Here is a 24,217-nt window from a genome sequence, read left to right on the forward strand (position 1 = left end):
AAAAAAAATCTAATTATTAAATAAAAAATACATTTTATCACCTAATTTTCAAAATTAAAATGAAAAAAAATTATATATCTTGAATACAAAATATTTAAGAAATAATTATAATTTGTCTTGATTGTTTCCGGCGAGGAACATTTGGATCTTGTTGCTGTTAAAAACAGAATTTGACGATAATGAAGTGATGAACATATATAGCTGTACGTTGAAAGCACATGGAGAAAAATTACTATTTTTTCCAAATGCAATTACACAATACTCACATCACAAATGAAATATATAGTGACTATCAGTTTTTGTTTTGTTTTTTTACAATAAAATACTTTAATAGATTCTCGTTTTTTTTTTTTTATACAAATTATAGAAATATAAATGGCTTTAGCAAAAAAGGGCTTTTCATTGGCAACGTATAATAAATATTTTGAATCTTTTTGAGAATTATGATCAAAATATTTGTTCTGTACAAGTAAAATAAGAAAAAAAAATTTCTTTGAGGAAATAAAAAAGTTATTGCTTTGAGAAAATCATTTTAAAAACTCAACTAAAATGTTTACTTTTAGAAATATTAACAAATTTTTTGATATTTATTTGAATGAATGACTGAACTGATGATCGTTGTTGAACATTTTCAAAACAAACGAGATCTGATTTGATTGCAAAACGGTCGTGAAAATTTTCCACAACAGACAACAGTGTATTTTGTGTTAAAATATAAACCATTTCAACAGTATTATCTTTGCTTACAGACATTTGATATAAATTTTAAAGCAACATGGCACAATGGCTTGGACCCAGATGTCTTCTAAGAAATAGGCAATAAAATTGTCATTTTGTAGGAATTTGCAAGTAGATAACCGATCTTCGGAGCTAAACTCGTTCGGATATGACTATATAAAAACTAGGTACATAGAAAATGGCACAGACTGGCATGGAATTTCCAAATTCCCTTCACCCGTTTTCAAGACATCTTCAAGTCCAAAATCTCGAGTTGAACACTACATGGTTTCAGTTCCACAGTATTATCTTCTGAATCATGTTCTTTGTTCACTGACGTATGACATTTTAAAATATGCGTTTCTGGTTGTTCGTGAAAATCAGAGCGAAAAGAATCGCAGTTATAAATTTTATGATTTATATGATGTGACATGTGATTCATTATATTGCCTCCACCTTTAAATCTGTATTTACAGAACTCGCACTGTCTGAAATGATTGCTATGCATATAACATAAATGTTGAATTAAAATAGAATAGTTATGAAATGTCTGTTTGCATTTTTGACAACACAGTGTATTGCTATCGGGATCAAGTTCTGAATTCCTTAAAATTTCATCAGTTGTGTTTGACGAACTTTCATTTTCAGAACTAAAATTATAATGAATGTTCATGTGATCCCACAGAGATTCTTTTTCATCAAATGATTTATTGCACATATTGCATTCAAAATGGTTAATTAAAGCTGTAGTTGGACTTGAAATTTTACTATTCAATTTGTGCATTTCGGGTGATTTTCGCTTTTTGCATTTATGAATTTCTAGAAAGATAAAAATTAACCAGAATTTAAATAAATAAATAAATAAAATCAACTAAATAAACAGTTTTAATGGCAAGAGCAAAATTTTTATGAACTTAACCATAAAAATAATGCAAAATACAAAATTGTCATTAAAACTGTATATGTATTTAGTAATCTGTGTAATGTACAGGATAAATCTTTATTTAAAAAATTAATTATCATCTAAATCTGGACTTCTCAACTTGGGGCACTAGCAATCCCCAAGTAATCAACTGAATCACCTGAAAAGTTGATAAATTATGGTGTTATTTGGAGGTTGGTAGACATATTTGATTTCAATATATTTAAAAATAAATAAGTTTAAAAGTAATATATTATAATAATTGATGAACAATTGAACTTTCACAGTAAAATAAAAATAATGAATTTTAATCATATTTTTAATTTATTTAATTTAAAATATATGCTCTGACTCAAATTATTAGTGACTTGCCCCTGTACATCATACTTTTCCTTTAACAATACAGTTGTACAGGTCATCAACACCATTCGGGGGGGAAAAATTTTNAAATTTTGACTGAACATTAAAAAACTACTTTATGTATAATTTGTTAAAATTTATAAAGATACAAGTAAATTATTCTAAGTAGATCTTTTCTTGTTTCTTTCTTAATTCGATATGATAAAATTTAAATCAATTCGGGGGGGGAAAATTTTTGAATTGAAATAACATGACTTCCGGTTTGCACTGGAAGTTTACATATAGTTAATTGAGCCCTTCTGCCGTTAAAGTTTCCATATCTGGTCTCATCTTTCATCTCTCAAACTCTGTTCTTGAGACTCAGGAAAGACAAACAAATGAACATCAGTGGGAATTTATGGAGGTCTACAATTTTTTCAAATTGCAGCCCAATAAAAAATTGTTAATTCCTATTTGTAATTTATTCTTATTTTGTATCAGTACAGAAAGAAGTCAGAATATTTAATCCAGTTTTTGAAAAGGTCTGGAGGAACAGGATCAAAATTATAAACTGAATTGTATGAAAAATCATTTAAAAATTAAGTGTCTAAAATTCAATTTCCAGATTTATCCTGTTTTAAAAAATTTTAACTTTTACAAAGATTTTACACTAAATTCTCTAATAGTTGTATGATGATAAAGTTTTAAAAAAAGTAATAGTATAGAAAAAAAATAGTTATAAAAGATAATTTTTATATGAAGTGATTCTAGAGATTATAATTAACAATAAATTAAGTATAAATAATTACTTCTATTATTGTTTATATCATAAGTTCTGAATAAAATCAGTAAACTAATTACTAAAATAATTTTAATTATATAAATATGTACTAAATAAAAGATTATAATTATTATACAATTTTATTTTATTTATTACAAAATTAAAGGGTGGTCCAAAATCTACATATAAAACTTAATGCTTTATCTCATGAAATGAGAGGGTACATAAATCTTATTCAAAGTGTTTCCCTCAATTTTAACAATTTTTGCATCGTGGAAAATACTGAAAAGGGAAAATGATTAGCCTGAATAGATTTCAGATCTAAAGTTTTGAAAAACATTTCTCCAAGGTATCTTGAGAATAGAGAACAAATTAATTTGAAGACTAAAGGAGCCAAAGTCATGTAGTGTGTGAAAAATTTTACATTAACTTATGAGATGTTCTCCAAAGTTTGATATCAAACAATAGGAACAATAGGAAATGATTGAGGAAGATTGAAAATGAAGCCATGTGCAAATACATAGACAAATTTGAAAGTTTCTGGATATGCACAAACTGCATGATCATATATTGTCTCTGAAAGTGTTTCTACTTTGTCACAGTGGAATGACTAATGAGATCCTGTGAACCAAAGCTATGACAGCAGTAGTCTATCAAAAGAATGCCAATGCCAGACATATTTATGGAGAAAAATATCTTCAGGGTCAATACAGAACAGTGGGTCCCAATGTTACCAGGCTACTTACTACTCTTAAGAAAAATGGAAAATTTCACATATCCCTAAACAGCATAACATGAATTTATTCACTTTATGGTAAACTAAGACTATGATCTAAGTACCAGAATACCCAGACAGGTTTCTGATGTTTCTATTTTCTGGTACTTTTTAATTAAATCCTGGTATACACATTTTTTTGAATTGATTTATCATTAGAAATTCATTCATTCTTTTAACTATTAATAAAAAAAAAATCCAGCAATGTGTTATGTAACTATCCCAGCTGTTAAAGTTATTTTTTAAATAAAATCTTCTATTATTAATCATACTATTAATAAATAAATTGTGTATGTGGCACCATCTGTTATGAGATTTTATCATAAAAACCTTTTTATATTAATTATTATAAAATGGCATAACACAGAATTTTGAGCATAGAGATTAGTTTTATAAAATTGTAAATGTTAATGAGTAAAGTCTTCATTAAGTTCAATTTCTCTTGAGATATGACATGTGACCCCCTTCTCTATTTCCCCATCCTCTTGACTTTTAACCATCAAAATTTAATAGCATCAATGTCCCTTATACACAAGATGCCAAACCAAATTTCGTTTCTTAATCATTGCTCCATCCTGAGATATTAAATAAACTATACAGTAACAAACACATACATATCCATGGAATTTTTTCCATATTTTTGGTTCAGGAAGTCTCAAACAAAGATTTGCAAAAATCTTGGAGGATTTGCAAGAGAAAGTATTGAAATATTAACACAATTTCAATACTTTCTCTTGTTATGTATATATAACAGCTGGGAAAAAAACAACCTAGTTTTTATAAAAATTTTATAAACTATGTTATGAAAGAGTTATGATGATATTTTGTGGCATTTCTGAATGGAATAGTGGAATATCTATAATTAAAATCAATAACTTACATTTTTTTTTATTTTATTCCTTTTTGAAATAAGCAGAAATACTTGTGATGATTCATTTAGAAATGAAATGATAGGTTTCTATGCTTATTCTTAAAACTCAATAAATTAGATTTTTCCCACAGGGAAAATTTTGACTGAACATTAAAAAACTACTTTATGTATAATTTGTTAAAATTTATAAAGATACAAGTAAATTATTCTAAGTAGATCTTTTCTTGTTTCTTTCTTAATTCGATATGATAAAATTTAAATCAATCAGATAATAAATTTTATTAATTGGTATTGAAGTTTCTCAGCAGCTTCTAGATTAATCTGATACAAATTTTTTATATTAATAAAAATAAAAACCATTCAAGTATCCAGCAATTCAAGTATCCATTCAAGTATTGCAGGATACTTGAATGGTTTTTATTTTTATTGAATTTATTCTCCAGTAAGCAAGTATACATTTTTTGTATTATGATAATCATATACTTGACTGTGTTAAAATATACCACACATTAATGTTTAAGTGGTAAATAGTTTAATGATAATTATAAGATGCTCTGATTTCCCTGCCTATTTTAAATTATAGGTTTTTCAGAAACAAAACACCTTTTTGTTGCCGAGAAGTACATACAATTGAAAAAACAAACGTTTTCAGCCCAATTAACAGGCTGTCTTCAGGTCAAAAATGAAATTGGACCCGCCTGCCGTCAGCGTGGAAGTTCATGGTTAAGAAATTTACTAAGAACTCAGACCAGAGTTAATTATACTTGAAGATTTATGTTATTTTATTTTTGTTTTGTTTTATCTTAATTTTATCTATTTATATATTTTTATATGTTCTTCTGTTGTTGTTATTCCCTTGTAAAAAATCTTTGATTTAAATTTTTGTATTCTATTCATGGAACATATTCATTCCAATTTCATTTTTGACCTGAAGACATCCTATTAATTGGGCTGAAAACGTTTGTTTTTTCAATTATATGTATTTCTCGGCAACAAAAAGGTATTTTGTTTCTGTTTATTGATTTGCTGAGCACTTTATGATACTCTAGGTTTTTCAGTCAGAATTTCATATATTTTATGATTTGATCATATATATTGCATTCTTGTGATGGAAGATAAAGACATTTGGTAAATAAAAATGAGAAAATACTGGAAAAAACCATAGTGAGATGGATATTTCCTGTTATATGGTAAATGGTGCTAAATTCTCTTACAAATAGAATCCTGGTATGTCTAATGTTACTAGATTAGAAAGGTAGCCAACTAATTTTTAATTAATTTTTAATAATTAATTGAATACCTTCAGCAGTGTTTAAATCTTTGTTTCTAATAAAAGTTTTAAACAATTTCTGATTTTTAATTATTAATTTGCAATTTGAAGTACTACAGCACTTATTTTAATAACATATGCAATATATTAATCAATACAAAAGAATTAAATTAAAATAACTGATTGTAGACTTTCACAAATGTACAAATGTATCAAGTCCATAAATTGAATTGCATAGGCATAAATTGGAAAAAATTGCTAATTTAAAATTAAATTTGAAAACCATTACATATTTTCTTTTGCATACTGGGGTATGAGTATCCTAGGTTGGGAACACTAATATAGAATATTTAAAGCAAGCAGAAAAACAAAATAAGTATAATAGTTAGGAAATGTCCTTACAAAAATAAGAAAGAAAAGAAATAAATTCAAAATAGTGTATAATTCACTTTGAAAAAAGATAAAAACATACATCATAAATACTGCTGTGATGTGCTTTGGAGTGGTTACAAACATCAGATAAGCAGTTCAAAAATAACTATAGGAATGCAACAGATTAAAAAACCAACAAAATATGACTGGTTAAACAATAAAACAAACGAGATGAAATAAGCCTATAAAGATGCATGTATTTGCAAGTAACTCTTCTTTACAAATATACACTACAGATCAACCAATGAAGTAAAAATGCAAGAAAGTTTCTATTAGAGTAAGGCAGATCAAAACAGGATACCAACAACCATGTTTTATAGTTGCTGATTATAGGAATCTATTAATTGATGATAGATGAATAGCCAAATGCTGGAAAGATTATTTTGAATTATTACTAAACAGTGAAAATCTTCTAACCCAGTATTGCCAAGCAAAGTGCACACTTGTAAACTTAGCCTGGCATACAAGTATCCATGTTGCAGGAAACAATTACTTGCATAAAAAGTTAAAGAGCAACAATGCACCAGGTGTAGAAAAGTTACTATAGTTATGCTTGAATTACTTTTGGGCAAATTGACTATCTACCCAGATAATTTTTTGAAAAGTTTATTATTTTTATTATTATTTTATATATACTTTTATGGTAAAAGATGACAAAAATAAAAAAACGTGTTTATATATACACACACTCTAGTCAAAACATTATGACCCTATATTATGGCACATCTGACTTACACAGATGGCATGTGACAAGTTTCATGTGGTATATAATAGCTGGCTTCTACAAGGGATCATTCTGTTGATAACCTGTGTGTGTTATAGGGAACGCTGCTGATTTAAGTGATTTTGATAAAAGCCAGATTGTGATGACCTGACGGCTTGAAATGAGTCTCTTAGAAACTGCAAAGCTTATCAAGGTTTTTGCAAACTCCTGTCATTAGGACCTATGAAAAGTGAATAAACACTGGTAGAAAACTTCTAGTAGATGGGAAAGCCTCAGGCATCCACATTCTTTGACATTTAATTACTTTAAAAAGTTCACATAAATTAAAAAGAAAATTAAATCATCAATTGCCTTACAAATTTCTAAAATCACTATATTATTATGCAGTTAATATATTACTATGCAGTTAAGAATCATAACTGCATAATAATATAGTGATTTTAGAAATTTGTAAGGCAATTGATGATTTAATTTTCTTTTTAATTTATGTGAACTTTTTAAAGTAATTAAATGTTTATAAGTGACCAGCTGTCTTAATTAATATTAGTTGTTTCTTTATTAATACGAACAAATTTTATAGCACTGAAGAGGGGTTGAGAGTTTATGTCAACCCAAAATGCATATGTAGGATTAAGAGTTGAATAAATTGTACATTTTAACCTTGAATATTGTATTTGCTGAACAAAATACTATACCTATAAATATAGAATTATTCATATTGTAATAGCTGCAAATATTTTATGTATTACAAACTTTACAACAACTAAAATTTGTATATTTTGTTCTTCAATTCTAATAAAGCATTAAATTTAGTAGAAACATTTTGAGTCATTCTAAATTTATAATAATAGTAATTAGCTAAATTATAGATATATTGTTATAATTAGTAATTAATCACCTATTAACTTCAAGCATATTATTTTTTGTAATGATTTAAAACCAACTTTCATTTTAATTACAAATTCATTCATTTGATCTACAATTTATGGGAAAAACATCCAAAAATGTAAATTCTGTCTAAAATTTTCCAGTTTCTACTTTGTACCTGGAGAATACTGTACAAAATTGTGCATGTCCTGGATTATCATATCATTAAAAAAATTATTACAAAACTTTTAATAATAGCATTTATAAATGCTTGTTTATTTTTAATATTGACATATTATGTAACTCAAATATATTTACTACTGAAAATTGAATAATTGTAATATTACATACCCAATGATGCCAAAGAAGAATAATTCCGCTTACAAACTTTGCATTTTGGTTTTTTAATACTCATTTTAACAACATTTAATGTAGAATTCTCCGATTTCTGATTTTTCAGTGAATCTATATATATAATAAAATATTTATTAAAAGGATTAATGAAGAAAATCACAAATTAAATATAATTTATTTTAAATATCATAAATTCAAATCATGCATAACATAATCAGCCAAATACAGAGATAGAGTTTATGTTAAATGATGATTAACAGCTAAGCAGCATCTAGATGTTGGCTTGCTGCATCACAAATTAAAATACATTGCAAAGACAATGATAATTCATTTCTGAATGCTGTCTGAAGTTAGTTTATCTTTTATTGCTGTTACTCCCCTCTTTTAGGAGTCATTCGTCTAAACAGGTTATTCATTTGTGACGTCAGAAAACTGTCAATAACTGTCGTTCGGCAGTTAAGAACAATTATTTTCTATTTTTGAAGCTTAATTTTGTTGTCAATATGATTTAAAATAAACAAATCCAGATTTGGAAAATTTAAACCAAATTTGAAATTCATCTTCAGAATAATTTCTAAAGGATTATTCTGATTTTGTATTACTCTTTCTCTTCATAATTGTTGAAATGAATAATTTTGTTGCTTCAGCCCATTTACATTTATAAAATAAACAATACCCATTTTTATTTAAACTTTGCAATGAACAAATCAATACAGCAACTTCCACTCAAAATGCTGTCTAAATATGCTACCAAGTAAGTCTAGAAAGTAAGTCAATTTGCAAGCAAAAGTAGGTTTCTAATTGCTATCTAAACTGCAAATAAGAAGAGTTGTTTCTGCAATAAAATTTTTCTGAACCATGGTCTAGACCAGTGGTTCCCAAAGTGGGTGCTACGCCCCCTGGTCAGTGAGTAAATCTAGGGGCAAAAAAAAGCAAGTGGGCTGCAGAATACTGAACAGTGACAATAGTGAAGGTTGAGATCATTGACAACCTTTCCCTTTCTTCTGTGTAAAATGGATAAGAAGAAACACTGCATTTAATGGTTTCCAGATATTGAGAACAATGTACAATAAGGACACAAAGTGTAAGTTCATAGAAAAGTTTTTCTAACACTATTTCCAAGCCTTTCTCTCACAAGGAAAAATGAGTTAGGAGCATTGGGTGTAACTTTATGGAACAAAAGGGATGCTGGCTCGAAAAAGTTTGGGAATCACTGGTCTAGATTATCTCTAAACTGTCATCAGCATCTAAGTGTTGTCTCTGCAACTGGCCAACCATGTTCATAAAACATTATATGATAACTATATATTATAATGTTTTAAAGATCAAAATAAAAAATTCCCAATCTTGCCATAAATATTTTTAATAAGACAAATACATAGATAAATTGGTAGCACATTAAATTGAAACTCAAAATATAAAAATTAATTAAAGACCAAATTTTTAAAACAGAAATGAACACCTTAACAGTGAATAATTAATTTTGAACAAATGTTTTCAATCATTTAATGAGTTGTGTTCAGGTTACAAGTTAAATAAATTATAAAATAGAATAAAATAAAAGAATAAATGCATCACAAAAATTTGATTTATTAACAGTGGCATCGTATGTAATGCAAATAAAATTGCAATAAAAATTAAGTACACAAAAAATAATAACTGAAAATAAAAAGTAATGTATACATTTCTATAAATGTTCTTGAAATGTAATCTTTTAATTAAGAGATAGGAAATTGAATGCCCTATAAGAGAAGCTGTAATAATTTTCTGCCTATCATTTTTCAGAATTTAATTTTGCCACACAATTTTTTAAAGTTTTATTCAAATCATTGTAATTAATTTTGAATTTGGCTTAAATTCTTTTTATTTTGTAGCCTGAAGATGGTTTGTTATTCAAGCTTAAAGTATTTGTTTTCAATGTAATTTTTTCATTGCTAAGGAATAGACTTCAGTGAGTTTTTCTTATCTCCAATTAGACGTTGATTTTCATCATTAATTTTACTTTTGAAATTAATTTTCAAACTAATTTGAAAAGTTGTTTAATTTCTGTTCTTTACTATGTGTTGTTTACAAAATAATGTTTTTCCAACAATTATTGTAATTATATAGGATAAAGAATATAATTTATACTTAAAGATAATGCCTTAAACTAAAATTTAGGAAAATTCTGATATTAATGAAAAAATATTTAACTTTTTAATTTGTACTTATTTAGTATTGAGACCATTAGGTTAGCAATATAAAAATGGCAACATCAGTCACATTCTACGAGAAAATGGCTTGAAATTAACCCAAAAAAATGGAAAAATTGGAATTATTGTCACAATGCAGCATAAACAAAGTAGACCCTTGATCTTCTCTACACATCAAGTCACTGCTGGTCTCTAGTAATTAGATTATATCAAAACTGTTTAAGAAAAATCTCCAGAAAGACCAAAAGAAAATAAATTTAGCCTGCTATGAAAGCTGATTAACTTAGAAGATGAGTTCACAATATAGAACTAGATTATTAGTGAATGCTAATATGAGATCAATCTACACTGAAAATTTAAGATGAATGATCAGAAAATAGCACATTAGAAACTTAAGTGGTTAATATAGAACAAGTTAAGAAAGAAAATATTAACCTAGACCAACAATTTATATGCTGGAATGGAGTGAATCCTCCAAATTATGTTCACGAAGCATTAAAATATAGACTGAGCTATGTGCCTCATTCAAAAAAGAACAAAGACATCATTCTAGAAACAAACTCCTGTTACAAGGTTTATACAACTTGGATAAAGATTATTATAGGTGGATAATAATACAGTAAGAACCCACTGATACTAATTCAATATAACATGGTCTGCTCAAAGCCCAAAAAAAGCTTAAAATTTACATTGATTCAAATTATCACGGCATTTCATTGATTTGTATATAATATAATTATTCCCAAACACAAACCAATCAGCAAAAAGTGGCAATTCATCGTAGCACTGTACTTTCCTTAAATCTGTGTTTGTTTGATGCAATTTTGGAAAAAATATAACATCATGGATGCCACAGGCAATATTGACTTTGCTTAACAAGAATTAACTGATAAATGCATTAAAGGATTGTGAAAGACAGTATGGCTGAAGGTATCCAAGAATTTTCAACGAGAAGAGCATAGCACTGTATCGTTAGGTTCACCAAATTGTCAACCTAATCAATACAGCAGGACTAGGAGAAGTAGACGAGCAGGATATTGAGGAGTTACTGCAGGTTTCTGGTCAAAGTCTTATCAACAACCTTCAGGAACTGGCAGAACAAGAAATTCATGTAGAACTGAAAAATAGTGATTCTGAAAACAAAGAACCCAAAGAATTTCTCTACAGTTTTCCTTAGCAAAAGTTTGGTAATGATAACTGAAATCTTTGATTGAATTTTAGCAAATGATCCAGATTTTGGTAACATCAAACAGTGCAAAAGCAAAACGAAGTATTTTGGATGTGATCTCTTGCTACCAACATTTGCTTAAGGAAAGAAAAAACCAACAAATGAAACTACACAACTTTATCGCAAAAATCAAGAATTTCAGAAGAGCCAGGACCTTCATCACAAAAAATAAACTTTACATTTCTATGTGCATATGTTTGTGTTATTTAACATATATTATTATGCAAATTAATATAAAAATAACTTAAAATTAGAGTAAAATCTGTTTGTTTTTGATTGCATGTTCCCTTGTTATCTAGGAACGCATCTCCAGCATTAAGAGGAGTCTTACTGTATATATTTTCCCCACACACATTATATATATCATTTTATTTTTTTTTCAATGCTACACTCTTCTTGCTCTTTTATTTTCTTTTACAGTGCTATGCTCTTCTCGAGAGATAAAATTAAAAAAATTACAGAAACATAATAAACAGGAAATAATGATAGCAATCAAGCAAACTAAACATTTGGTACAATCAATGTCATCCTAGCAACAAGGAAACAGAGAAGCAAGAGCATTGTATTCACAAAGAAAAGGTTTATTAAACTATATCAAGGATACAGATTTCTACACAGCTTACAAAGAACTATATAAACATAAAACTTATGTTCTAAGACAATACAAATGGTAATAATGTATGAAAGTACGAACTTAAAAAAAACACACACACACACGTATGAGCTAAGTGCTGTTGAGAGTAATGCCAAGAAATTTTAACTGTAATGTGATTTTTAAGTAAGATGTACATTTGTTAGCATCTTATAAGATATCTTAAAAGTAAAGCCAACTGAAGAGGGGCGCAAGCCTGAAATGCGTACCAGCCCACAAGATATTCCTGAATAAAGAGTGGTGTCAAAAGTGTCCAGTGTCTATCTATACACCTAGTTGTGACAGGAAAAAAAAAACAACACATCATAAATATATTTTAGTATTATTAAAATGTGTTTCATGCTTCTCCTTGAAAAACAGAAACTACAGTAGAGCGTCAATTATCCGAATCAATTGGGAACTGGGGTTGTTCGGAAAATCGATATTTCGGATAACCGATTAAGTAAGAAAAAATATATTAACCTATCCCATGTTGAAATTTTTCTCCGTTGTGTGTCGCTTTGTGTTGAATTTTTGTCGATGTTAAGCCTAACGTAAACTTTTTAAAATAATAATCATGACTATTGTATCATTAAAAATCATTTCTTTATTTTGTACAAACAAAATAAATATATTGAAAAATATAAAAACAATAAAAAACTATATTTTCAGAATTTAATTTAGTATCAAAAACGTAAAATATTTGAGTAGCCCAAGACATAGCCAAAGATTGCAGCGCCATAGCACTGGCGAAAATTTAAATTTGCCGACTGGAATTCTTTCGGATAATTGACTTTTGTATAATCGACGCTCTACTGTACTTTCATTCATTTATAAGACAGAACCTGCAGAACAGAATTTTGATATTACTTATCTATGTAGAGTATACTATAAATTTATATTAATATTAAACTTTTCTCAGTATATTTAACCTAAAAGGAAAAAAATTTCATAATTATATAAAATAAAAAATTCTTACTTATAAGAAAAAATATTTTTATGTTGCATAACTTGTTTCATTAATGACAAGTAATTCTTTTAATTTTACATAAAATTTTATATAAATATATTAGAAATTTGATAAGACATTTTATGAAATTTCTAAACAAATTATTCTAAACTTAACTATGAACATTAATATTTTTCGATATTAAAATAGCAAAATTTCTATGGAAATTTAATACTAAAATATTAAATAAATATTTAATACTTTTAAAAAATTATTCTTACTTTTATTTCTTTTGCTTGTAATCAAATTTTTGATAAAAGATTCATCTAGTCTTTCCAAACTTACAAAACATTCTAAATTTGTAATTTTAAAAAGTTCTGTATCATTTGGGATTAGATCAGAGAGCTCTCTGTCTTCAACAATAGGTTGCATTTCATACTTTTCCTGAAATGAAAAATTATTTATTAACAATTAATAATTAACCATAAATGTATACATTTAATTGACAGCAAATTTAATTACATTTTGGTTGTTTTTATCATCTTCATGAGGTACAGATTCAATTTTAATATGCTCCCCTGAAAAATGATTAATCTCATTTACTTCTGAAATTTCACTAACATGTATGTTTGAATTTTCTGCATTATCTTCCTCACACATTAATTCTTCTGAATTAAATTCCTGATTTTTAGAATCAGTTGCATCAAAATTATTTGTTGTTAATTCTTTATCATTTGTGGTGTCAGTTTGTGAAGTATCACTTATTGCTTCAATCATTTGATAAATTGCAAATTCTGCTGCTGCTATTGCTTCCATTGATTCTGCATTATCTTCTAGAAATACAGAAGTATTATTTTCTGAATCACCATTTTCCTCAATTTCTTTATCAATTTTTGAAAGATAAGAATTTTCAGATGTTAAAAGATAGTTCATATTTATTACTGAAAGTTCATTACTTTCATCTTTAGTTGAATTCATATTTATATCATAATTAATCTCATCTTTAAAACTTCTTTTAGAATGAAAACATTCATTAATTTCACCATCTTTACTTAAATCACTTTGACTAGTGCAAGTTTGACTGCAGTAAACATTATCACCTGTTTTGTCATTTGGCAATCTGTAATCATCATCAATTATAGATGCTTCTGGTAACACTGGTACCATTTCCATATTATCAACGTCCTTCTTAATATCATTCATACATGGTAAATTTGAAATTTCCTTATCTATTTCAAACAAACTTTCTAATGATTTGGTAGTATCAAAATTATTTTCAATGCTTTTCATAGATGATATTCCAGGTATTTCAGGGATAGTATCTAAATTAGAATAAAAACTTATATCCATTTCTTTTTGATGAAAAGTATCACTTTTTACCAGTTCAGAAACATTTGATTGATTTTCTAATAATGAACCATCAATGTTTGGTGAATCAATCATGTTGTGTGTTGTTGCTTGTAATGATGGATTTACATCTGTTAGAAGTTGCTGATTTAATATTTCACAATTGTTACTGTAATCATCAGCTGAAAAAATTACAAGTTCTGGAGTTCTCAAGCCATCATCTAGACTAGTTCTGGAAAGAGAAAATACTGAATTATTAAATTCTGGAATAATAATAATATTGCCAGTATTATTTAATAGTGTTATATTGAATCAAGATATTATCATTTGGATTTGATTAATAACATTGGGCTTTGAGATGTTTATATATGTATACAGTGTTATATTTAATTTACTAAATAAATTATTCTGTTTAATTTTGTTAGATATAATCAGTAATAACAAAAATGATCATCTCAATTTTTAAATCAGGAACAGAAAATAGAATACAAATAGACAAGACAAGTACAGAAATAGAAACAGACAAGTACAAAGCAATTAAACGGGCACTGATCGACCGCTTGTCCCAGTCCGAAGCCCAACGTCTCAAAAAGCTTCTACGTACCGAAGAGCTCGACGACCACACGCCATCACAATTCCTTCAACGCTTAAGAACTCTCGCAGGACATACGGTTACGGATGAAATATAATCTGAGGCACTAATGCCTACAGTCGCCACCAGAGGGCCTCGACAGGATGACATCAGCACTTCGACAGATTCCTGCACTTTTTCGACCTGCCACGAGAGAGATCAGTGGTGTACGACGAGACCTCTACTACTCGACTATTCGACTAGACAAAAGAATTGTAGTGCTCAACGACTGCGGCCTACATTGGTGAGCTGAACATTAGAACTTACCAAATTCACGAATTTCGCTTGGAGAATAGTAATATTTTACCAGGTACGTGACAAAATGAGCGAACCTGTTGTCAACCATGTGGCAGTCAAGCCGCCGCCATTTTGGTCCGAGAACTCAACCCTATGGTTTGCACAGTTGGAGAGCCAATTTACCCTCGCCAATATATCCCACAATAAAACGAAATATAGCCATGTAGTCGCGAGTTTATCGGAACGCATAGCTACCAAAGTTCAGGACATTCTAGCTGCTCCTCCGAGTACAGACAAGTACACTGATCGACTGCATGTCCCAGTCCTAAGCCCAACGTCTCAAAAAGCTTCTACGTACCGAAGAGCTTGGCGACCACATGCCATCGCAATTCCTTCAACGCTTAAGAACTCTCGCAGGACATACGTTCATGGATGACCTACTCAGAAGTATTTGGTTGTCCCGTCTTCCCAAAGATATACAGAAGATACTAACCGTATCCGAGGGCATGCTCAAATCTCTCACTAAGATCACCGACTGCCTTAGTGAATTGTACCCCTCGACATCGAATATCTCTGCCAAATCTACGGCCTCTGCCACGGTCGATCCCAGAATCGCCGCACTCGAAGTGCAAATCTCTGAACTCTCAAAACAAATTTCCGAGATGTCACAACAATAGGGCCATTCTCCACCTCACCACCGTTCCTCGAGCTGTGGAAGACTTTGGCGACGCTCCCCACCTAACACCTTCCAGAACAATATCCGCTGGTACCATGCAAAATTTGGTGCGAATGCCCAACGCTGCCGACCACCTTGTTCGATGGGAAACGAGAACGGGAGTCAGTAGAGACAGCGACCGATTCCAAAAATTTAAGCCGTCGCTTATTCATCACTGATCATGCGTCCAAAGTCGCATTCTTAATCGACACTGGCGCCGATGTCTTCGTTTATCCAGCTTCACGCCTTCCAAAGTGCCGCGTAGAAGACTATCAACTCTTCGCAGCGAACAGCACAGCAATCAAGACATACGGCTATGCAACAATCACGCCAGACTTCACTCTTCGACAAAACTTTACATGGCGATTCATTGTAGCCAACATCACACAACCATTGATCAGTGCTGATTTTTTATCTCATTATGGACTTCTCTCAGACCTTCGCAGCAAACGTCTCATCGACTCAACAATGAAACAAGTCAGCCAAGTATTATCAGTGTCACTACACCGTCGATACGAACTATTGCCAGCAATTCTTCGTATCACCGACTACTGAGCGAGTTTCCTGAGATAACATGTCCATCTCCAACCATCGCACCTGTCCGGCACTCCACCGTCCATCATATCATGACGCCTGGACAACCAGTGCACTGCAAACCCCAGCAACTTGCAACGGACAAGTACATTCTGGCTAAGTGTGAGTTCAAATTCATGCTCACTCAAGGGATCTGCCAACTGTCCACCAGCAGCTGGTCATCGCCATTACACCTCGTCCCAAAGAAGAACAACCAGTGGCGACCCTGCGGTGACTACCGTCTACTCAATGCGCGAACTGTACCCGACTGTTATCCTGTTCCTCACATAGAAGATTTCACATCCACTCTTCACGGTTGTGGGTACTTCTCAACCGTCGACCTCATCCGTGCTTTCCACCACATCCCTATAGCCTAAGAAGATATCCCTAAGACAGCCGTCACCACACTGTTTGGACTATACGAATTCAACCTCATGTCTTTTGGTTTGTGCAACGCCGCACAAACAGTGCTTCATGGACAAAGTTACTCGTGACCTCAAATTTTGCTACGTCTTCATCGACGACATATTTATAGCGTCCTGAAATGAAACTGAACATCTGCAGCACCTATGCAAGTTATTTACCAGACTTCGTGACTATGGTGTTGTAATCAACGCATCAAAATGCGTATTTGGAAAGCAAGAAGTACAATTCCTCAGGTATCTGGTCAACCCAAAAGGAATCCGCCCACTTCTGCAAAAAGTCGAGGCAATCATAGAGTTCTCTAGACCAACTACTGTCTGTGATCTACGCTGATTCCTGGGACTAGTCAATTTCTATTGCCGCTTCATACGCAACGCAGCTCTCATCACTGCAGAACTCAACAAACTGCTTCAGGGCAACCCGAGCCCGAAAGATCAGTTGGAGATGCATACAAAGATCCTTTCTGCCCACAGTTGCTGGATGCTGCCACATAGGACATACCCTTAGAAGTGAAAATATGCTCTACCTTGCTCTTATTGTAGTGACATTCCTCCTCCATTCTAGTTATTGAACTTACATCTGTCCAGTATAAAAATGTTTCTGAAAATAACTTCAAGTTCACATTTTTTCATTGATTTCCAAATATTTTTTATTATTCAAACATGTTTATTTATTGTGAAATTGTCAACTAAACAATTCTTGAATAATTAAAAATAATTGAAAATCAATGAAAGAATGTCAACTTGAAATTATTTTCAGAAATATTTTTGTATTGGACAGAGGTAAGTTCAATAACTAGAATGACAGTGAAATGTCACTACAGCAAGAGTGAGGTTGAACATATTTTCATTTCTAATTATTGTAAATGAAATTAATCAGTAAAATAGATGCAATAGGGTTAATATATACAGGTATCCCTAGATTAACACAGCTAATTAATCCCTCAATGTTATTGCATATATATCAAAATCACAATCAAATACAGTATCTATGTTAAGTAAAGACAGCTGTTAAAGCTGTATGAATTAAAACTTCTGTATATAAAGGAATTGCTGCAATTAATTTCATGCATTAATCAAATCCTGCATTAAGCAAGGGATACCTGTATTAAATAAATTTCAAAATGATGTATAAATGTAATTCAAACTTTAATTATCCTTAATGAATTACAAATAAATTTCACCAAAGCACCTAAGCTTTCCATATCTCACCTATCTAACTGTTAAGATTAAGGAAAGACAAACTGATGACAATGGGAATCTATAGGTCTACAGTTCAAAAATTGCAGTGCAATTAAATGCTGTAGACTTAATTTGCATGCACAAAATTTTGTATACTGAGAAATTTTTGTAAGTCTTATAATAATAAATTTTATATAATAAATTTGTTTGCTTCTTTATTTTCCTATTTATTTGTAATTTCATAATTTTCCTATTAAATATTTTGCTATGGGACAGCAAGTTTTAAAGAAATCATATTTAAAACTAAACAATATGTGACAATTTAGTATGTTTTCAATTGTATTTTCATTTGAAGTGTAATGTTAATGATAAGTGATTGTAATAATTTAAGATAAAATAATAAAATTTTTAAAAAGTAATATTTGTTATTTTCATTAATATTTGTGAAAAAGCATTCAAATATATTTTTTAATTCAAATTCAGAAAAATAGAAAAAACAACTTGCTACAAAGTGAAAAAGAAATCTATATGGATTATAACTTTTTAAAAATTAAAACTAGGAAAAATATATATCCTAAGTTCAATTAAGAATTCAATACAGGGAATCCTTGTTAATTTAATCTTGGATAGTTTGAAATCCTGTTAGTTCACAACTATACTTTTGTCCCAGCCAGGGATATCAAGATTTACATGCTAAGGAATTTAGTTAGTTCAAAATACGGCTACTTTGACATTCAAAGTGAAAATTCTGTCCGAACTGTGATATGTGTATATTAACTCATTTGTTTAGATCCATGTGCCTCCATAGTATAAGAGAACAATAGACCAAGAACAACTCTAATCTGGTCAACATGGCTTTGGTTTTATAACAACAGTACATTTTTAGATGTCACATTACCCATAGACTACTCTTTTTTTCTTTTACTTCATAAAATATGGCTGGGTTTCAGGATTGCAAGATTGGATTACAAGTAGCAGATTGAAATATTTGTAGGGCTCTAGGCTAATTTGGGCAACTTACTATTTTTTGGGCCATTTTAAAAATAATCTGGGCTAAAATTTGAGAAATTCTGCTTTACTTTTTATAAAACCTATCTGGCAATCTGTGAGGTTCTCACTGGACATGCACTATTTTTCTTCACATCTAAATTATTATTATTAATTTTTAATTAACGAAAATAGTGTTCTGTATATGTAATCCTATTCTGTTTGCTTAATAAACTACATTAGTTACATGGAATTTTTGGTATATTGTACAGATATATGTAACTCTCAAATAATTCAAAACTTGATAATTCAAAGTCACAATTATTTCAGCCCTTAAATTTCGAACTAACAAGGATTTCCTGTATTTTGTATCAGCCATATATAAAATCAGCTATCAATTATGGAAGTAGATTAATAAATAGAAATTAAATTATGGTAAAGAAAATTTATGACTTGAATTATTATAGATACATAACAAAACAATCACCTTAAATAATCAGGCTATAAATCCATTATTTTAATGTTTAATACTAAGTAATTTGCTACTAGAGGTAGACATTAGGCGTCATCTCTTACCTAAATTACTAAAATAATAATTATTAATTTATTAAATAATTTAGAATCATCTGGAAGGAAAGAACTGGCCTGGGGCGGGGGATTGAACCTATAACCTCCACTTACTATGCAGTGCACATGCCAGTTGTGCCACCCAGACCCCAAACAAGCCTTAGATTCCGGATGTATTTAAATTTAGATGTAACCTTGAATGATTAATCACGGCACCAACTGGAGACAACTCCTATGCCCATGGCCTAAGTACATCTCCACAATGGCACTCAGCCAGCTAACATTTCACCTGGCAATGTACTTATATATATCCTTAGGCCATGTAATATAGTAATATAGATAAGAGATGGTATCTAATAGCAAATTTATAGCCCAATTATTTAAGGCAAGGCAATTGTTTGGTTTTATATATATATATATACACATATACACACATACTTATTGAATTATAATTTATTATTTTTTCAAATATAAAAATATTTAATATTTTTTATTTAAAGTGTAGAATCAACATAACATTTTAATTTATTATTGATATAAAAAAAGAAACATGCTATTATTATTTAGTTTATTTAATTTTAAGAGTTTTAGTTAATTTTACATAATTTTTAAACTTCAGTAAATCATAAAAAAATTACTATGTTCTTAAAAACTTTTCTAAAAAGTGTCTTTAAGTCTCTGAACAGGTTAATTACATTAAATCAAAATATTATATACAATAGTAATATTATATATATATATATTACTTAAATAAAATAATTTTCTTGCCTGTTGAATGATGAAAAAACTGTATGCGTGATTTCTAGTGATAATGAAGGTAATGGCGTATCACCAAATAAAAGATCAGAAGATATGCCATTGTCAAAAGTAAACGTATCAACCTATAAAATAATCAGAAACAAAACCTTAGTTCAAAACTGTAATATAGTCAATACAGTGGTACCTCAGGATACAAACGACCCCAGCATACGAAATTTTCAGGATACGACATGAAATCAAAACATATTTTTGCTCCACGATACAAACAAAAACTCACCATATGATGTTACATTAGTTTGCAGTGCCAATTTTTTTTTCACTTCTGTTCATTGGCCTCAGTCCACGTGCTTGCTTCATCGTGATAGGATCTCACTCGATAAAGGAAATCTTGAGGTATTATCAGAAAGTGACCAATTTTATTGAAAAGAAACATCCCAAAAAGATTCACATTGGCTGTATTGCTGCTTGGAGTAATGACATTTGCCTAAGTCATTTTAGAAGCATTTTAAAAAGTAGGCAAAGCCAAGCCTCTTTGGATAGATATTTTACCAAGCGACCTCTATCCAGTGAAAATGCTGGTGGAAGTGAAGGAAAGAAAGCAAAAAGCAGTGAATAAAAAATTTAAATATATATATATATATAAAACAGAAAAGATAAAAAAATTAGTGTTAAGTTATTTTTAAGTTATTGTTACATTATGTTATGTAAGTTAAGTTTTAGTATTATTTCCCTTCTCCCTCTCCTCCACCACCAGTTTACACCTCCACTGTCGTCTATCCTCAAAGGTAAAGTGCAAATAAAACTACATTTTTCTTTATCAATTATTATTCTATTATGGTTATTTATACATTTACAACTACAAAACACATTTTTCAGTGTTTTCCTTACTATAGTTTTTTTTTTCAATGTACTATTTAGCTTTAATTTGAATGTGTTTTTTGTGTTGGAACAAATTATTTGGTTTTACATGTAATTGTATGGAGAAAAATGATTCACCTTACAACATTCTCATGATATGATCTCAGTTTTGAAACGGATTAATTTCGTATCCTGAGGTACCACTGTATAAATAAATTAAACAGAACTTAAAAATAACTAAATAATGAAGTAAAAAGTCATTTTTCAGCTGAATATTTTTGAATCTTACTGATTCAACATCAATTATTTTTGTATCATAATCCAACTTGTATTTCATTCTCTCAAATCGCCTAAGTTTATTATTTATAATCTTCACATTCAATTATTTTTTGAATTTATTTATCTACTTGTTTATTGTGTACACAACACCTCCTATATACATCTTTTTGCAAAAAGATGTGTAACAAATCATAGGACTTTTATTATTTCAATTACATATGAAAATAATACAATATATTACTTTCGAAAATATATCAAGTTTCAAAATTATATAAGGCAATAAATTATATATTCATTGTTTTTAACCAGTCTTCTTAATAAGACAAAAACAATTCATTTTTATTAAGGAAATTTTGAGCTGTATACTAAAAAATAAGAAATTTGTTTGAGCAATATTCTTAAAAACCTTTAATAAAATGTCTTTTCAAGTGTTATTTATTTTTCTTTTAAAATTCATTCTATATTACACCATAATTTTTTATTCAAAAAACTACAATATATAATTATTTTTCTGTAATTTTAAACTCATTTATAATTTGAATCAATTTTATCACTTATTATTATAAATTAAAATAATGAAGTGAATATAAAGAATACAAAAAAAGTCATTTAAATTTTTATAAATATTTAATAAAAAACTACTTACTTTCCATTCCATGATTGTCTAAAAGTTTGTGCTAATTAACATTTTTATATAAAATCTTCTTAGGTCTTTGTAGATAAAAAAATGAATGATGGCAGTCTCACAAATTTATATATAACATCTTCATTGTTGCTTATAATCTATAATTAAAAAAAAAAGAAATTTATTACCTGAATGTCATAATAAAAGTCATTTTGTATATCAAAATAAAAGAAAAGTCATTTTGTATATCATAATATAGTTTAAACTGCGTAATAACAAATAAATAATAAACCACGATCACTTGCTACTCAATTTTAAAGATATATCCTAACCTCTTAAAATTGCCAGCATTTATATAATCATAATGAGAAATGACAAAAATGGAGAGAAAAAAATACTATATCAGTAACATGAAGAAATACAAAACATTAATGGGATGTACAAAAGAAAAATGAAAAGCTGCACTAGATGACCATGTTCTTAGAAGTAATAGTCAAAGAGACTGATTCAATCTTACAGAATGGCCTAAAAAAATTGGGATAAGTTTTATATATTTTGTAATGAAATATTATTTTTAGCAAAATATAAATAATTAAAAATATACACTATTTTATTATTAGCATATAACTTTATACTTTTTTTATTCTGTAGTTTTATACTGTATATTAGTATTCAAGTTTCAAAATTATATAAGGCAATAAATTATATATTCATTGTTTTTAACCAGTCTTCTTAATAAGACAAAAACAATTCATTTTTATTAAGGAAATTTTGAGCTGTATACTAAAAAATAAGAAATTTGTTTGAGCAATATTCTTAAAAACCTTTAATAAAATGTCTTTTCAAGTGTTATTTATTTTTCTTTTAAAATTCATTCTATATTACACCATAATTTTTTATTCAAAAATCTACAATATATAATTATTTTTCTGTAATTTTAAACTCATTTATAATTTGAATCAATTTTATCACTTATTATTATAAATTAAAATAATGAACTGAATATAAAGAATACAAAAAAAGTCATTTAAATTTTTATAAATATTTAATAAAAAACTACTTACTTTCCATTCCATGATTGTCTAAAAGTTTGTGCTAATTAACATTTTTATATAAAATCTTCTTAGGTCTTTGTAGATAAAAAAATGAATGATGGCAGTCTAACAAATTTATATATAACATCTTTATTGTTGCTTATAATCTATAATTAAAAAAAAAAGAAATTTATTACCTGAATGTCATAATAAAAGTCATTTTGTATATCAAAATAAAAGAAAAGTCATTTTGTATATCATAATATAGTTTAAACTGCGTAATAACAAATAAATAATAAACCACGATCACTTGCTACCCAATTTTAAAGATATACCCTAACCTCTTAAAATTGCCAGCATTTATATCATCATAATGAGAAATGACAAAAATGGAGAGAAAAAAATACTATATCAGTAACATGAAGAAATACAAAACATTAATGGGATGTACAAAAGAAAAATGAAAAGCTGCACTAGATGACCATGTTCTTAGAAGTAATAGTCAAAGAGACTGATTCAATCTTACAGAATGGCCTAAAAAAATTGGGATAAGTTTTATATATTTTGTAATGAAATATTATTTTTAGCAAAATATAAATAATTAAAAATATATGCTATTTTATTATTAGCATATAACTTTATACTTTTTTTATTCTGTAGTTTTATACTGTATATTAGTATCAACTATGAAATGTACAGTACATATTTATTTATACCATATTTCCTTGATTAAACTCTGTTCTTTAAATAAACACCCTGTTAAAAATAAATCCTGGGTTGAAATGCATGAGAAACATGTTGAAGTACTGCACTGTTTAGGGTTAATGTAGTTTAGAGTGACAGATATGGAATATAACAAATATTCTATTTCTTCAATTGTCTAAAGTTGGCAGCACTTTCTATTCCAACATTCATGGAAACATTTTTTGAAATAAAATTACAAACACTA

General features: G+C 28.8%; 1 protein-coding gene across 2 annotated transcripts; it reads right to left on the minus strand.

Moving 5' to 3' along the window:
* LOC111620287 (zinc finger protein ZFP69-like) lies at positions 1-23,437 on the minus strand. Of its 2 annotated transcripts, none has more exons than XM_023362190.1 (6): positions 23,299-23,437; positions 20,482-20,594; positions 13,575-14,631; positions 13,334-13,496; positions 8,050-8,163; positions 1-1,536 (listed from the first exon to the last, which is right to left on the minus strand). In XM_023362190.1, the coding sequence occupies exons 1-6, from the start codon at positions 23,308-23,310 to the stop codon at positions 962-964; spliced, it is 2,034 nt and encodes a 677-aa protein (XP_023217958.1). In that variant the 5' UTR covers positions 23,311-23,437; the 3' UTR covers positions 1-961. The 2 variants fall into 2 exon arrangements, with proteins under 2 accessions (XP_023217958.1, XP_023217957.1); XM_023362189.1 differs by lacking the exon at positions 23,299-23,437 and adding an exon at positions 22,256-22,394.
* Between the last annotated feature and the right edge of the window lie 780 nt (positions 23,438-24,217).

Source organism: Centruroides sculpturatus, unplaced genomic scaffold, assembly GCF_000671375.1.
Source record: "Centruroides sculpturatus isolate CEXI.00-Female unplaced genomic scaffold, Cexi_2.0 scaffold4, whole genome shotgun sequence".
Taxonomy (NCBI): domain Eukaryota; kingdom Metazoa; phylum Arthropoda; class Arachnida; order Scorpiones; family Buthidae; genus Centruroides; species Centruroides sculpturatus.